This window comes from Corvus brachyrhynchos, unplaced genomic scaffold, assembly GCF_000691975.1.
Source record: "Corvus brachyrhynchos isolate BGI_N302 unplaced genomic scaffold, ASM69197v1 scaffold137, whole genome shotgun sequence".
Taxonomy (NCBI): Eukaryota; Metazoa; Chordata; class Aves; order Passeriformes; family Corvidae; genus Corvus; species Corvus brachyrhynchos.
The window spans coordinates 123,831-140,116 of record NW_008238830.1 but is presented as its reverse complement, the minus strand read 5'-3'; the positions used below and the strand labels follow the sequence as shown (position 1 = coordinate 140,116).

General features: G+C 44.2%; 1 protein-coding gene across 1 annotated transcript in view; it reads right to left on the bottom strand.

Moving 5' to 3' along the window:
• BAZ1B (bromodomain adjacent to zinc finger domain 1B) overlaps positions 1–14,859 on the bottom strand; it is a gene marked incomplete at its 5' end in the record, with an annotated part of 37,908 nt that extends 23,049 nt beyond the window's left edge. The window contains 9 exons of the mRNA XM_017738125.1: positions 129–240; positions 1,542–1,672; positions 2,151–2,289; positions 3,636–5,331; positions 6,479–6,676; positions 7,473–7,594; positions 11,437–11,635; positions 12,423–12,567; positions 14,672–14,859. Of these exons, the coding sequence (XP_017593614.1) occupies positions 129–240; positions 1,542–1,672; positions 2,151–2,289; positions 3,636–5,331; positions 6,479–6,676; positions 7,473–7,594; positions 11,437–11,635; positions 12,423–12,567; positions 14,672–14,859 (2,930 nt within the window). The remainder of the gene's footprint in view (positions 1–128; positions 241–1,541; positions 1,673–2,150; positions 2,290–3,635; positions 5,332–6,478; positions 6,677–7,472; positions 7,595–11,436; positions 11,636–12,422; positions 12,568–14,671) is intronic.
• Between the last annotated feature and the right edge of the window lie 1,427 nt (positions 14,860–16,286).

Genomic DNA, 16,286 nt, shown 5'->3' with positions numbered 1-16,286 from the left:
CTGAACCAACCCAACTGCTCAGCACTGAAAGAGAAACAGGTTTGTAGCAGGGTTTAGCAAAAGAAATCTGTCTAGATTCCTTGACCTCTACACTTGAAGTACTTTGCAGCCATGAAAGTGTGTGTTACCATAAGTTCTGGCCCTGCTTGGGAGTGGTGGTCTCAGCAGGCAGGTCCGTGGTGGGCATGGAGCGGGGCAGCTTGTTCCCTCGGCCGTCACTGCCTGTGCTCTTCCGCTTCTCTGCAAAAGAAATGCACAAGGCTCAGGTAGATTTCTGAGCAGCATTCCTACCATTCCAAATAGATAAAACTAGTTTCACTTTTTAGCTGTATACTGACAAAGCACTTTGAGAACCAAAGGAGGTGTAAGCAGCCTGAGTTTTTATTTCTGAGCATCACAGACATGAGATGAACACTCTGACATGAATTTAAGCCTCTGCTCATTTACGCCTTTGATTGTTATGTTTCCAAACGAACATGCTGAAATTCTGCCCATTGGCTGGGGTAGCAGCTGAGAGATGAAAACAGCTGGTCAGTATTTGAAAGAGTTCACGTAAGAAAATATACCCATGGAGGAGCTTGGAATGATGCACCTCCAGCTCAATCAGTCACCAAGACACAGGTGGCTGTAAAGTTACACCTAGATGAAGGATCTCACTGTAGATTTGCCCTGTTCCATTCCTCTACAAGTCTGTCCCTTGTCTAAGACAATCCTACCAGGTGAGGGCTTGGATCTAACTCCGTAAGCTCTCCCATGCAGGACTGCTGCAGATGGACTCAGTGCCAGAATATGACGTTCCAAAAGAAAGAAATGATCGCAACTGAAACTCAGCTGAGTCAGATTATTGCAGGGTCTTCTGTCCCAAGAATTACTTCCACACAGAACTGTTAAGTTTCCCTCTGTACAGATGGATTTTTGTGCATGTCCAAGCTTGCAAGGCTCCAGGACCCAGGCTCCACGTCAGCCAGGCAAAATCACAGAGGAAGCACTACAAGTTCAGCAAGTCCCTTGCACCTCACCTGTACATTCAGCAAAGGTGAAGAGCAGGCTGAGAGGAAGTGCAAGAGGGATGTTTGCCAAAACAACCTCAATCAGCAAAGCTGTGCATATCTAACAGACTGCCCTGCTTGTTACTATTCCACAGGCTGATCTGGGAGTCTTGGCACCAGTGGAGTATCAGCACTGTGATGGACATCCGCACTCTGCAGCACAACAGGCTAATTGTGCAAGGGTCTGGCATGCTGCAACTCAGCAGGGTCAGGGTGAACCAGAGGGATGGTATCAACTGACAACAACCTCGCTACTTCTAGGAGAGACTACATCCCACAGTCCTTAGGTGGAACACTGCAGGCAAGTCTCCAGACCTGCAGCAGCAGAAGGGAAGTATCACCAGCACCTCCTGTGTGCAGGCTTCTAGAGTTAAAAGAAGGCTTAAATCAGAGTATCCCCATGAGGACACTTGGACTAGACAGTTCTTTCACACTCATGACTCCATTTGAACAATCAGATAGAGCAGAGGAAATACCCTCAAGAGACCATACCTCCAGGGCTGCAGTCCTTCTTCGAATCTTCCTTTTTCTGGTGGGGAAGGGTAAATCTGTAGTCTATACTGTCATGTACCCAGCCTTTCTCAATAAACAAGCCAGGAACCTCATCTGAAAACAGCCAGTACCTGTAAGAAATGTGTGTTAATAGGTATCTGTCCCCTTTTCTGGCTAGTTACACACACATACACACACATTTTTTTTTGCATCAAGGGGAGAAGCTTGTGTGTGCTCAACTCACTAAAAGCTGAATGCATGCATATCTTTATATTAGCACAGCTGAGAAAGAGGAAAAGCTTTGCTTAGAATCCATTCCAAGAGCATTCCTGTGCAACAAACATGAAAAAAAAAAGAAAAAATGCTAACGAGGTTCCTGAGCACCCAATGCCAGCACCTGAACCTCCACTGGTCCTGACCTCCATGGGAGGGCCTCAAAAAGCCGGGCATGTAACCAGCCACTACACTCCATATACACAAACACCTTCCCCTTCTCTCTCCTCCGCAATTCCATGCACCCTCCCTATCAATCCCTTCCTGGGGGATCATATCTGACACAGTGCCTCTCTCAGGGCAGAGATGAAAGCCCACGGTCATTTCCTTTCCCACCTGTTATGATTCCTATCAGTGCCAATTGGGGTCCTGCGCATCACCAGCTTGGCTTTGGCAATTCCATCCTGGAAAGTTTTCTCAGCAGCAGCTTTATGCCTCCGAATTCTTTCTTCCTCTGCTTCTTTCTCCATCCTCACTGTTGGAATCAGCACAGAGTAGCATTAGCTTTCCTTTATTGCATCCAGATATCAATATTGTCTTTTATTTTACTAGACCACGGGAGTAAAAAAAAAATAGTTTTATCAGGGATTTTAGTTAACGTTCTTTACAACCTTACACTCTTCAGTTTACCTTCTGCCCACCATTCTTTAAAAAAAAAAAAAAAAATATATATATATAAATAAAAAGAATGAAGAACTCAAGGTGCAAGGACGAACAGGGCTGAAGAAATCCTGGATAAAAACCATCATATCACAGAATCACGGAATGGTTTGGGGTGGAAGAGACCTTAAAGATCATCTTGTTCCAACCCTACTGCCATGGTCAGGGATGCCTTCCACTAGACCAGGTTGCTCCAAGCCTTGTCCAACCTGGCCTTGGACACTTCCAGGGATGGGGCAGCCACAGGTTCTCTGGGCAACCTGTGCCAGGCCAGGCTGGACGGGGCTTGGAGCAACCTGGTCTAGTGGAAGGTGTCCTTGTCCATGATGGGGGGGTTGGAACGCGATCAACTTTAAGGTCCCTTCCAACCCAAACCATTCTGTGATTCTTGGTCTCCCAGAACAGATACTCCCACATTCCAGCTAAGGTGCAAAAGCCAGGCTTCACGAGGGATGCTTATCCCTCACTTGTTTCAGAAGCGAAATAACAACCTAGATGAGCTGCACTGTCTACTTCTGTCTGCCCAGTACCCACATTTACAACCAATAAACCCCCTAAACTGTAATTCTGAAGCGTTCTCTCTTTACATCCATACTCCTCAAACAGCACTACTTAAAGTCTGGTGTTGCAATTCATGATTTAGAGAGGTTTGAGTGGACAGTTTATACAGCTCCATAACTAATTCTTTAAAGCAAGAAACAGTAAACTGAGATTTACTGCCCACATCCTGGTCTGGGAGAAGGGCTGCTGGCAACAACCTGACCATGGGCACAGCAGCAGAGCCAGCAGCAGCAATAGGAACTGCTTTTAGGCAGGAATATCTCCTCTGTACCCAAGAACTAGATGATGTTTGGACATAAGAAATTCTTGGTTGTTTTCTGTACCAAAACAGATACTGTGTTGTCCAACCTCTGTGGGCCTGCCATAGTTAGAAAGGTACTGAACAAAAGACACCCACAGATAGAAAACTAGAAGTAGGTATTCTTTTTTCTTAAATGTATTAATTTTAAGCTGCCGTAGGAACCGCAGCAGCTGAATTATAAATCTCCAGTGAGCAAATCCCTTAAAACCAGAAAATGCTTCTGAAAACAGGCTGTCATTTTTGCCATGAAGTTATTCCACAACACACAGACACTCTACTCACCAGGTAATTTTTCTTACCTCTCATTTGTATTTCTTGTTGCTCCCTCTCTTTCTTGGCTTGGATGGCAAGAAGGCGCCTGCTCTTCACAGCACTGATCATATCATCAGCTTCGATTTCCACCCGGTGCTCTATTTTCATCATCTCGTGCTTTTTCTTTTCATTTCTTCCCATCATATGCTCTTCTTTCCCATTTTCCTTGATCTTGGCCACCATTTCTTTTCGCTTCTGTTTCTCTGCCCTCTTCTTGTCGTTCTCCTCCTTCAGGACAGCCAGGCGCTCTTTCCACAGCTCAGCTGAGGCCTGCTGCTTGGCCTCTACGTGGTCCTGCACCGAGTACGTCATTAGGATCCGGTGACACAGTGCTCCAAGGATCTGCAATTTCTCTTCAGGAGTCAGCTCAAAGAATTCTGATGTCTCCAGTTTCTCCAAAAACTCATCCTGTACCTCATTATCCTCAAAAGCTGCTGAATCCTTACTTTCATCTACATTATCAGAGACCTCACTTTCCTCTTGCACATCTGACTTGCGCAGGCACAGGCGAACCAACTCAGAAGCAGAATGCAGAGTAAGTGGGATTTCAGAAAGTTTCATTCCCAGCTCAGCATAATCCTCAGCAATTTCATCCTGCAGCAGGGTCTGCAAGAGAATGACCAGTACTCTGTTCAAGTACAGGAAGCCTCCCTTTTCTGCACAAAGGGCTTCCATTAGGGACACTGCTGTGATGGGATACTGAGCATCTGGCATCAATAACCCTGAGTAACAGCTCAGGAACTCCACCACCATGGCCACATCCCCAAAAAGTGTGTTAGGAAGTCCCTCTGGAGTATCAACCAGTTTAAAAGTAGGCAATGTCTTCCCTTTCAGATCTTGGTCCTCAAATCTCCTCTGTTTTTCCAGTTTTTCCTTCATCTCCTTCTCCTTCCGCTCCTTGGCTCTTTCCTTCAGTTTCTCCTTCAGCTTTTCCCTTTTCTTCTTCATGTACTCCTTCCGCTGTTCCTCAGTCATGGTGGCCCATCTCTTCCTGTGCTCCAGGAGCTCATAGCGTTTCTGTACCAAGCCCCGCAAATCCTCGGGGAGACGGGCACGGTCCTCACTGGAGAGCAGCCGAGCTGTTTTGGAGATGATGCAGGAAAGAGCACTTTTTTTGTCTTCCCGGTCTTTGTTTTCTTTGTAATAGGCAATGAGATGGAGGGCTGCAGGAGGCAGGTGTTTCTGGGGTTTCCTGGAAGATCCAGGGGTGCCTCCAGAATTCCTGGGAGCCCTGGACACCTTAGTGGTACCTTTAGCCATGTCCAGCAGCGTCATTTGTTTCATTTTCATCTTCGGGGTCTTCAAGCCTTTCCTGGGAGACTTTGCTTTCCCCGATGACTTCTGCCCATTCAGAACCCTTTTGCCTCTTGGCTTTTTGTCCAAGGATTTGTTGTTGCCCTTTCCTAGTCGGTTCCTCTTCGGAATGTGAAAGTTAGAACCAAGTTTAGCAGGTGACACAATTTTCATCACCTCTTCCAGCTCCTCTTTGGGACATTTTGAGTTCTTAGAGTTTTTCACCTTCAGCGGAGAGCCAATTATAGATTTTTCCAAATGCACATGGCACCACAGGGTTGGACTCAGTGGCTGTCCCAGGGAAGGCCCATCCGCTTTGGATTTCTTAGGAAGCTTTCTGTCAGGTGACCGAGAGCTCTTCCTCTTGGTTGAGGGGTTGAGAGCCATATACTAAAATTAAAGAAAGAATGATTTTGTATTACTATTGAAAGGTAAATAAAGGTTATCTAGCTCTCTTTCTATCAATTATTTTTGCCCATGTTTTAATGTTTTTTCTAATGAAATTGCTCATTGCATTAAGGGTAATAGGCTTCTGCAATCATAATCAGAGTCAGAGAATGGCCTGGGTTGAAAGGCACCATAAAGACCATCTTGTTCCAGCCTCTGCCATGGGCAGGGACACCTTTCACTCTAGACCAGGTTGCTCCAAGCCCTGTCCAACCTGGCCTTGGACACTTCCAGAGATGGGGCAGCAACAGCTTCTCTGTGCAACCTGTGCCAGGGCCCCACCACCCTCACAGGGAAGAATTTTTTCTCAATATTCAACTTAAACCTACTCTGTGTGAGTTTGAAGTCATTCCCCCTTGTCCTGAACAAATATTTATCTTCTAGTTTTAGAACAACACTTGACAGAGTCTATGAAAAAATGAGCTTACTAAATGAATAAAACAGTGCTTTCTACACCAAAAGATGTATTTTAAAACCCTGTATCTCACAGTACAGCATTTAGTTGGTTAATATTATATTTGGCTGGTTAGCACAAAAGGCTGGAAGAACCTATTCCTGCTTCGTACGTATTCAATACTAAATTTGTAGTATGTGGCATCACTCAATGCAGCCCTGTACACGAACCAGGCCTCATGAAGTCACATGCATCCAGCTCTTGTGCCCAATACCTGACATTACCACATAAGGACTGTGCCTCTCCCATTTCTGTTACACTAGGAAATCATATCTTTACTTGTAGACAAGCAATGCAAACTACTGGAAAAACTAAAAGGCAGTTGCATCTCAAATTTTCAGAGCAGACCACTGTTTCAGATGCTCAAGCCATGTCACCTCTCAAAAGGTCAACCTTCAAAAGAGTAGGTTTTCCTGTTCTGCTTCCCTCTGGATTTAACAGATATGTGGAAGTGGCACTTGGGGACACAGTTTAGTGGTGGCCTTGGTGGTGCTGGGTAACAGGCTTGATGATCTTTGGGGGCTTTTCCAACCCCAATGATTTTGTGGTTCTAAAACCCAACCAGCACACTGAGGTCTCCGCCAAGACCCAAGGAACGGGTGAGAAAGCAAACCAGGTACTTTTAGGAATTCTTACCTTATGTGGGTCAAGCAAGAAGTCACTGAATTTACTGGGGAGAGAGTATTTCTTCACTAACTCATCCTCCACAACCCATGGGGCATTCTCACACGTGCCAGCACGTAGCGCATTGTGACGGATGAAGTACCTCAGGATCTCCTTGTTGGGAGGACGCTCTGTACGGACTAAGCTATCTGCTGGAACGTTGCTGATGATCTTGGAGATAACAGACACACTGTTAATGATTAACTTCTACCCACATATAAATACAGATCATATGGCTAAAAGGAACCAGGATCATTGTACTTCTTCATGTCCAAAAACTCTAAGCTCATTCAAAGCTCTCTTGGAAAGACCCAAACCGAACAGAACTTGCAGAACTGAGACACACAGAGATTGGTAGGAGAATCAGACAGTCAAAACAGTAAAAACCATGGGTGTATCATGCAGATTTTTTGCCAAAACCCACTGTTTTATCTCTGACCTTCCTCCAGCTTGTGCTTGCTACTGACTTTAAAGCTTTCACGTATTTGTGCTTGATTTTTTTCCTGAGACCAGAGGAGCAGCTCTGCACATGGTACTCACTGAGGTCAGCACTGCCTCACGTGTCAAATTAGCGAAGAGCAGACAAAAAGTATAGAGCAGTGCTGCAGCTACCCAGAGCTTCCCAAAGCACTGCCACCTCCAACTCAGAGCAGCTTGGTTAGGACAAGAGCAACAACTGCCACTCATGATTTCACTGGTCTCATTAACTGCATGACCAGAGGCGAGGCACTTAACAGCAACCACACTAAAGATCTGTGACTCAGTGTGTATGGTACCAAGTGTTTCCATGCACAAAACCTAATTACAGATAGAAACAGCCAGGCTGCTCAGCCTCAGACAACTATCCCACATCCAGCACCATGACGCCAGCAAGCAAGTACTACATTGTGCTGTATAATCACCAACAGTGATTAATTAAACTTCCATATTCATGTTGTAAGAGAAAGAACTCAAGCAGACAACTTACCTTATCTTCATTTTTCAGTTTGACATCATATTTGTGTGGCAGGAATTTAGGTGGAACCCACTTCCTTTCTTCCTTCTTCAATGAAGCGGGAAGCTTCCGAGGAGACCTACGTGCTCGATCATCTGAAAAAGGAAGGCAAGACACTGTCTTATTGCTACAGTAAAAAAAAAAAAAAAAAAAAAAAAAAGTTCAAAAATCCAGACCACCACTGGACTGGGCATCCTACTTCTCGCTATCTGCACAGTGTTTGGTTGAACTAGAACATTAGGAAAATAACCCAAACTGGGTTTTAGAAATAGCTGGAAGATACAGGCTGAAATGGAGGCCCTGACCAGCTCTGAACTAAGGAGGTAACACCTGTCTTCAGGGAGTACAAAGGACCATCTTCATTTAAACTCATCTCTCTGCAGACAGTAAGCTGCAACCACCTGTGCAAAGGTAGAAAATATCTGTAAGATTTATGAAGGGGAGACAGGTTCCATAAACCAACCAGTAAACCTGGTTAGGGAACTCCTGCCAACAGCCCAGGCTGCCTCTGCCATGCCTTCTTTGAAATAATTCCATGTCAGGAATCGCTGACTCAATTTTGTCTTAAGAAGAAAGCAATCTCCAAATGTTTTACGTTTGTGGCTACCATAGAATCATGGAATAGTTTGAGTTGGAAGGGACCTTAAAGCTCATCTCACTCCACCCCCCTTCACTAGACCAGAGACACCTTCCACTAGACCAGTGCACTCCAAGCCCTGTCCAACCTGGCCTTAACACTTCCAGGGATGGGGCAGCCACAGCTTCTCTGGGCAACCTGTGCCAGAGCCTCACCACTCTCCAAGGGAAGAATTTCTTCCTAGGATTCAAAGAAAACAATACAGCGAGGATGAGGGATAAGAGTAATTATCTACTAAATATACAGAGAATACAAGTAGATGTTTTTAGCAGGGAGATGTTTTTAGCAGGGGGGGTGTCCCAGGTGCAGGAGAGCCAGCCGGACTCACGACACGAACACCGATACGATTTGAGCATCGTGCTCCAGTTTTATTGTTTACCTTCACCAAGTTATACTTTGCAAAATTCACGCCTCTTTCCCATGAGGACCTCTAAGCGGCGGGGGAGCTGACCAGCCTTTTCCCAAGGCTGTTCAAGGCTGCTGGCTAGCAGGTGCCTTGCAAGCCTATCTTCAGCCTGAGGCCCCGTCAGGGGTACTTCTGCAACAGCCCTGGGATGCCCAAGCTCTCCTGGGGTATCCTATGCCCCCGCTCCACAAGGAATTCCTCTACAGATGTTAAACCTAAATAAAACTTAAATATATAGATCTCAGCATCACATAATAGAGCACTGAAGCTTCAGCACCATTACAGCTAACATGGTATAAACCCAAGACCTCTTCTTTTGTGATTTACTTTCTAGATTCCACAAATAGGGATGACTATATGGAATTCCATCAAACACCACGTGGATATTTGGGTGAGGAAGAAGAAATTACTATCCATTCCATCCTAAAGTTAATTTTAAAAAGCCAACTCAATTTGTTGGTGCCTTGTATTGTAATAAAACATACGTTTATCCCTGGAAGCGTTCAAAGCCAGGCGAATGGAGCTCCTAGGAAAATGGTCTACTGAAAGGTGTCCCTGTCCATGGCAGGGGGTTGGAATGAGAGGGTCTTTAAGGCCCCTTCCAACACAGTTGATTCTGTGTTTCTAAAGCATCTATATTGTGTTGTCTCCTGAATTGACTTTATTTCGGATTTTCCAGAGCAGTACTGGTTTCAAGTCCAGCTCAAGCTACAGAACCTGCCTTCAGTTCACCATCAATTTTCAGGACAATCTAGCCTTTCCTCTTGCTCCTGCAGATTATCCAGAGTTCATTCCCTAAGCAACTAAAAATATAAAGTCACTTCGGACTGCACAAATGATGCAACAGAGCTGGTATAAAGCCTTTTTTTCAGCTTCTGAAGGAGAGTAGACTCCTAAGCAGAGAGACTGAAACCATCTTTCTCTGCCCCATTTCTCCTCCAACAAAACCAGCAAGTTTGACACAAGTATTAACAGAACTGCCAAGGTTTGCTCTGCCCCCTCGTGTGCACACAGGCACACACAGCTCTTACATCATGGTTATACAGAGCTTGTTACTGCTTTCAGTTACTCACTCTAGTGTAGTGACTTCAACCCACATCACGTGGCCACGTGTGAACATTATTAGAGAGAAAAAGTCCAGGTCAGTGTGGCTGGGAACCCCCAGCCTCTGTGGATGCAAGCCAGCAAGCCAGCATTTCCTACTTCTGTAGTCTGCTGTGTAACTGTAAGAAATGCTATGTAACTATATTAGCGCACTCTGGAATAATTCGTTTCAGTGATGTTACTGTGAGCCTATGTTCTCTTATAACCCAGAATATAAAAGCATTAGCAATAAAATATAGTTTTAGTAACAGCATATGTATAAGTAGAAGAGTTAAAAGAATGAGTGTTTACTGCTTAGGTTATGACTCTGTCAGCATCTTGAGCTGGAAAATGTTGAGGTTCATCTTTTCCAGAAAGAGCAGAACAGTCCCAGCTTACAGAGCTGACTACACACAGGCCAGAACCAACTGAGTCAGAGACTGAAACAGGAGCAGGAACTCTCATTCCCGCAGTACCCAATCATGGAGTGCTGCACTGGCAATGCCCACAGCTGCTGGAATACTGCACACCAATGCACAAAGGATCGTGGTAAATCTTTTTCAAACACCCAGATATAAAACTGCTGCTGTAAATTTGGTCACTGAGCATTTTTAAGTAAAAGGTACTTCCCATGCCTCTTATGTGGCATCTTGAGATCACCACCACTCAATAAAAAATACATGTATAAATAAAGCATCATTAGCCCCTCTCCAAGCACAACCGCTGCTTCAAATGATGTGTATAAGGCCAGATTGTTTCTGAAACACCTTTCTTTTGCTTCCTGATTATACAGAGCACTGCAATGAAATCAGAACAGCTCATAACTTTTCCCAGTACCCATCAGAAAGAGCTGAATTATTAAGCTCAGTACTAGACCTTATTAGAACCTCTTTTCTACTCCTGACTTTGCTATTTGCTTGCTGGGCTATTTTCCAAGTTTCCTCTTCCCCACATCAGAGGAGATTACACACACTTTCCCATATGCTGGAGTCACTATTTACAAATCCCAACAGTTTATTCATTTATGAGACTTTAAAATAAAGCTCTCCAGGTTAGAACTATATCGTGGGATTGGGGTTGGTTTGTTTGAAAACACTTTTTGTAATCTGTTTTAAAGAATCTTATAATTCCATTTTAAGAAGTTGCACAGGACAAGCTTATAGTGTTTGCTTGGTGTTTTTTTTTTTTTTCTTTCAACAACATCTTCTCAGAGTCAAGAAAAGCCTTGGACACCACTACTTAGCTCTGCAGCAAGGAGGAACATGTGAAAGGGGAACAAGGTTTCAAATGATGCTTTATTTTGAACTCTTACCAAAAAAAAATATTTTGTCTTGCCATATGAAAACTGGAAAGAGAATAAACTAAAAATGAAAATAACCCTCTTATTTTTTGTAACTACTGGGGACAAAGAGAATTAGAGCTTGTCTCTGACTCCAAAAAACACACTTTAGAACTAGGGAGGCTTCCTCTGAGGATGAACATTGCAGCAGAACTTTGTAATTCTGAATGAACCTTTGCTGTTCCCCTCATTTTTTTTAAAATACACTTGTTATACTTTAGAAGTTTACACATTTCATGCACTGCTTTTGGTATTACACCTTAGAATGACAGCACATTTTCTGCTTTAGAACAGGCAAGAACAGCTGAAAGCCAACAGCAGTGATGCCCCAAAAATTCACCACTAACAAGGACAACTTCTGGATTTTTACCACACAAGACTGTTTAAACATTCACAGCCCAGCCCCAACATGCACATAAACTCCAATACTCACTGCCAGGTGCTACCTACTGCCAAGCTGCTCACTACTTACTCATACTGTCCCTCCTGTTATCATCCTCCTTCAGCATAGCTTCCTTCTGGTTGTCCTGGGCTGCCTGGCTGGAGTTCTCCTTGTCACTGGACGGAGAATCACAGGCTTCCTCAGACTTCTTTTCCGAGGCCTCTTCGTCAACTTTCTCCAGGGGATGTATTTTCACAACTTTTACAGGCAACATTTTCTCCTTACCAACCTGCATGGAAATATTGGTGAAGACTGAACCTGAACAAGACAGGTGAGCTAATGGGCTTAAGAGAAAAATATGAGCTAAGATGACCTCAAAGCAAAACTCCCAACCCACAGGGTTTTCCAATGCTGCTTTCTCAGCCTAAGGACACAGTATGTGCACAAGGTGCAAGTGTGTTTCACAGCAACCCCAGTTTAGAGACTATGCCCTAAACACTGCTCACACACAACACTAAAAAAAAAAAAAAAAGTTTGAGTTTTCATCAACATTCCCAGTTTTGGAGGGAATTTTCAAATCAGAGCCTTCTTAGAGATTTTTAGGCTTTGACTTCAAGCTCCATTTGTTTCAGACTACTGCTCCTTCTGGCTATGTGTCAGGTGAAAAGATTATGACAGATAATTTTTAATTTCTTTGAATCTAATTATGTATTTATATATACACAGACCATCACATATTTAAGCAGCATAACAATTTTATCTATTTCCCATGCACACAGTCATTTTTCTCTTGGTAATATTCCAGGATCCTGGAATGGCTTGAGTTGGAGAGTCCTTAAAAGATAATCCAGTTCCAAATCCCTGCCATGGACAGGGACACCTTCCACTAGAAGTATGGCTTACAGAACCATTTTCCATCCAAAAGCAGGTGCTATCATTGGGGTTCTATAGAGAATAAATTTTCACACCCTTCTAATAACTTGAGTGGTCAACATATTCTTCCCATCTCCTCCCTTTAGCTATCTGGAATTAGCCCTGTGCAGAAGCATGGGATAAAATAGAAAACATATTCTTACCTCAAAGTCACACTCTTCTCCCACTGCAAATTTGGTCATGATCTCCAACCAAGCTGCATCCACCAACTTTTCCAATGACACAGTGTTGTGGTGGACTATTTCCAGGACCAGTTTCTCATACCAGATAGGGAACTCCTCCTTTAAGCTGAGCAAGCACAGAAATTTTCATTATTCAGGGAATAAAAGCCCAAATGCAAAGTAGCCTCCCATTTCCCAGTTCCAGGAATTCCTGTTAACAGCCAGAACAATGTTTGAGGCAGATGCCCCATTAGCATGGAAACATCCAAGGGCTTTTTGCTGCCCTCCCTTCCCCCAGCACTCCCCCAGGTGTTAGCTGGCATGAAAATCCCAATTGTCCTGGTCCTTCCCAGAAGGAATACTGTAAACACTCAGGAAGAGCAGCACTGAGTGTGAACCCTTTCATGATGGTTATTACTGCTTCTCTGTTAGATATTAAATATAGATCAAGATGATGCAATTATCCTGAGGCTTGTTCCTTCAAAATGTTTGTTTCCAATAACACCATGATTCTGATGAAGATTAAGCATTTCCTTCTTTCCCCAACAAGACTGCCAGCACAGTAAAGACAGGGGCAGGTTTACACAATTGAATTATCTCGCCAGAGAAAAATATCATATGTGTTTCACGACATCATGATCTTCAAACTTTTTTCATTCCAAGAAGAGAAAGGACTGTGACGGAATTACTTCCCTTCTTTCCCTTCTAAAAGCTGACGTCAGGTAGCTGACAGGGGTACTAAGAAATATGTTGCATAAAGCCTCCTGGCTAAAAAGTGAAGTCCGTTTCAAGTTACCGTAAGGAGGAACAAAATACTCCATTTTTCCAAAGCACTTTCAGTTTCCCAGATTCCTGGATCCGTGGCTGAGAACCCTCAGCTACATGTGCTGTGTTACAACTGCCATAAGCAAATGTATTCCTTCAGCAACCTGTCTAAATGAACTTTTTTATCCAGCTTAGTGTCAGGTACTAAAGCAGACAAACTGCCTGGGAAGCTTTTCATCCTCTTTCAAAGAGACAAGACCAAAATCTCATTGCACAGAATCTTTCCCTGCTCTCCCCCCGCCCGCCCCCCAGTTCAGAGAGACTATAGCTAAATTTGTTATTGAGCAATCTCCCATTTCTATTTCTTTGACATTTCTTAAGGTTTCCAGAAGTGGTCAATCAATCCAACATGGATAACCAAAAGAAAGTAGCACTAGACCACTGGGTTTTGACTCAGGATTGTAAGTTTATGGAGCTGGCTCTGCACTGCCCTCTCAAACAAGAACACCGGGGAGCAAAGCCTGAAGGCAGTAGTGTGTCACCCCTCAAAGAAATTAGGACTATTAGCAAATGGGTTTCATATTTGTTGACTTTAAGGTCGTGAGTAATCACAAATGATGGTGAATTTCTCCTTAGGAGAAGGCTGTGAACTCTTTACCAATTATCAGAAACGAGAAGAGAAGCAGCAGAAAGTTCCACCTCTTAGATGGTACTCCTGACACTCTCTGCAGTTTAAATCCAGGAGAAAAAAAGTCACAGAAGTCCAAGTCATCAGTTGACAGAATGGAGAAATACGTCACTTGTTTGGCATAATTCCTGCAACTTGGTAATCACACAGTAAATTATATGTGTTGGTTGAGACAAGGACTTGCACTTTTACAGAAAATTCACTTCCATGACAAGGGCCATGCTGGATCTCATCCGAGGATTCCTGTGGGCTAGAGGAGGTGGTCAGGGCCACAGCAGCCCAGAGGAACACAGTCTGCACAGAGCAAGGACTCTTGGTGTTTCAAGTAGAGCAGATTCTCCAAAGTCTCACTATAGCTTTTTTTTATTTAGTGCAATAACTCTAAAGCAGATCTGGAGAAAATAATTACAGGTGTGGACCTGGCTGATCTCAAACACTTCAAAAGACTATTTTTACTCTATTTTTACTTTACATTGTTCAAGATTTGTTATTTTCCCCTCTGAAATATTCCCATTACTCAAGGGGCTTTAAAATATGCCAAGAGCCATATGCTGAACTATTTTGGTTCAAGTAATACCAAGATACAGCACTAAATAAGTAAATTACCCAACTGCATTAGTGATGGCATAAAATTTGGACTCTATTTCAACTCCAGAATCCCCAGATCTCCTTACAGCTCCTTACCTCACCTCACAAACTAGCCACACACATTCCCAAGCGCACTCTTATGCCCAACACCTAAAAACAGGCACAAACCCATGATTCCACTGGTACTTACAGCTCAGCAACCTCCTGCTCCTCCTCCCATGCCTCTTTGTGTGTCAGCTGGCTGCTTCCTGTGCTCTTGCACGTCCAGATCCGTTCGCTGTATCGCTCTAAACGTGCTTCGTACTCTCTGAAAGAGTGGCAGCTCAGGAAAACAGGATTTATGCAGTGGAGAGCACAATCACCATAGCACAAACCAGTAATATTTAATTAAACTCTTATGACTGGAGTGTACAAAGGCTAAGGACAGCTTTAGTACAGTCTGACCCTATGACTACCATGAGGATGCTGCGCTAAATCCAGTGCACCGGTGCTTTCTGAGGCCAAAATGCCTGTCCTGCTCATCCTGGCACAGGAGGTTCCACACCACCAATAGCTCAGCTGCACTGCACAAGGGGAACACAGATGGCTGAAGGTTTCACGGCATTGCTAACTTACTTTTCAGCTTTTCCAGTCTGATACACTGGAAAACAGTACAATCAATGTCACAGGCACATGCACGACATACAGCAGGGATTGCTACTAAATCCCTGACAATAACTGTTGGGGCACTGCTACTACCAATGCCTTATGGTGGTGTTACAAAATCCAGACGCAAATTACCAGGCTACCCATTACCCCCGATCTTTCGAAGAAAAAAACCTAAACCATTTGAAACTGGAACTCCTGGAACGGCCATTTTTCCCTTTGGTTTCCGACAAGAGCAGCCTTCTGCATTCCAACATGAGGATCTCCCTCACCAACTCCATCACCTGTTTCATAGAATTACAGAATCCCAGGATAGCTTGGGTCAGAAGGGACGTTACAAGTCCATCTTGTTCCACACCCCCTGTCATGGGCAGGGACTAGACTAGGTTACTCCAAGCCCTGTCCAACCCGGCCTGGAACACTTCCACAGCTTCTCTAGACAACCTGTACCAGGGGCTCACCCTCTTCACGGCAAACAGCTTCTCCCTAATACCTAATCCAAATCTACTCTCTTTTAATTTGAATCCATTCCCACTTGTTCTGTCACTTCATGCTCTTGTAAAAAGTCCCTGTCTTTCTTGTTGGCTCCCTTCAGGTGCTGACACTCCTGTGCCACAACCTGCCTCAAGGTTATGTTATTCCAGGTGGAATTACATGATTAAAGGGTGCCTGGGCAAGTCACAGGGGTTAGCCACTCTGCTGTGAGCATCTTTGGCTGTTCTCCCTGCTCCACCTGAGTGGTGATTAACGGTCAAGGTAAACAGAGAGCAGCTACTTCACACTCCCTATGGACAGAAGATGCACAGGCACAATTATCAGTGTGGTGTAAATCCACACCAACTGCCCTGTGATCAAGTTGCCATATGCCTTCCAATGGGAAGTTAAGAGGAGAAATTCTAAGAGAAGCAAGAAAAGCACCTTTTGCTCCTCCTGCATATGCTCTACAGTGGCAAAGCCAGCATGAAGCATAAGGCACGCTGGGTACAGCCACAGCTCAGCCCACTGCCGCACCAGCAGCAATTCTCAGAGTCTTGTGGGAACAGCAGATTGCTCTACACTCTTGCACAGCAGAGCCACAAGCCACAGCAAAGCGCTCAGCACGTCTCACACGTGTTTTGTCTTTCAAGAACATTTTAGTGCTACCAACCTGGTTTATTCCT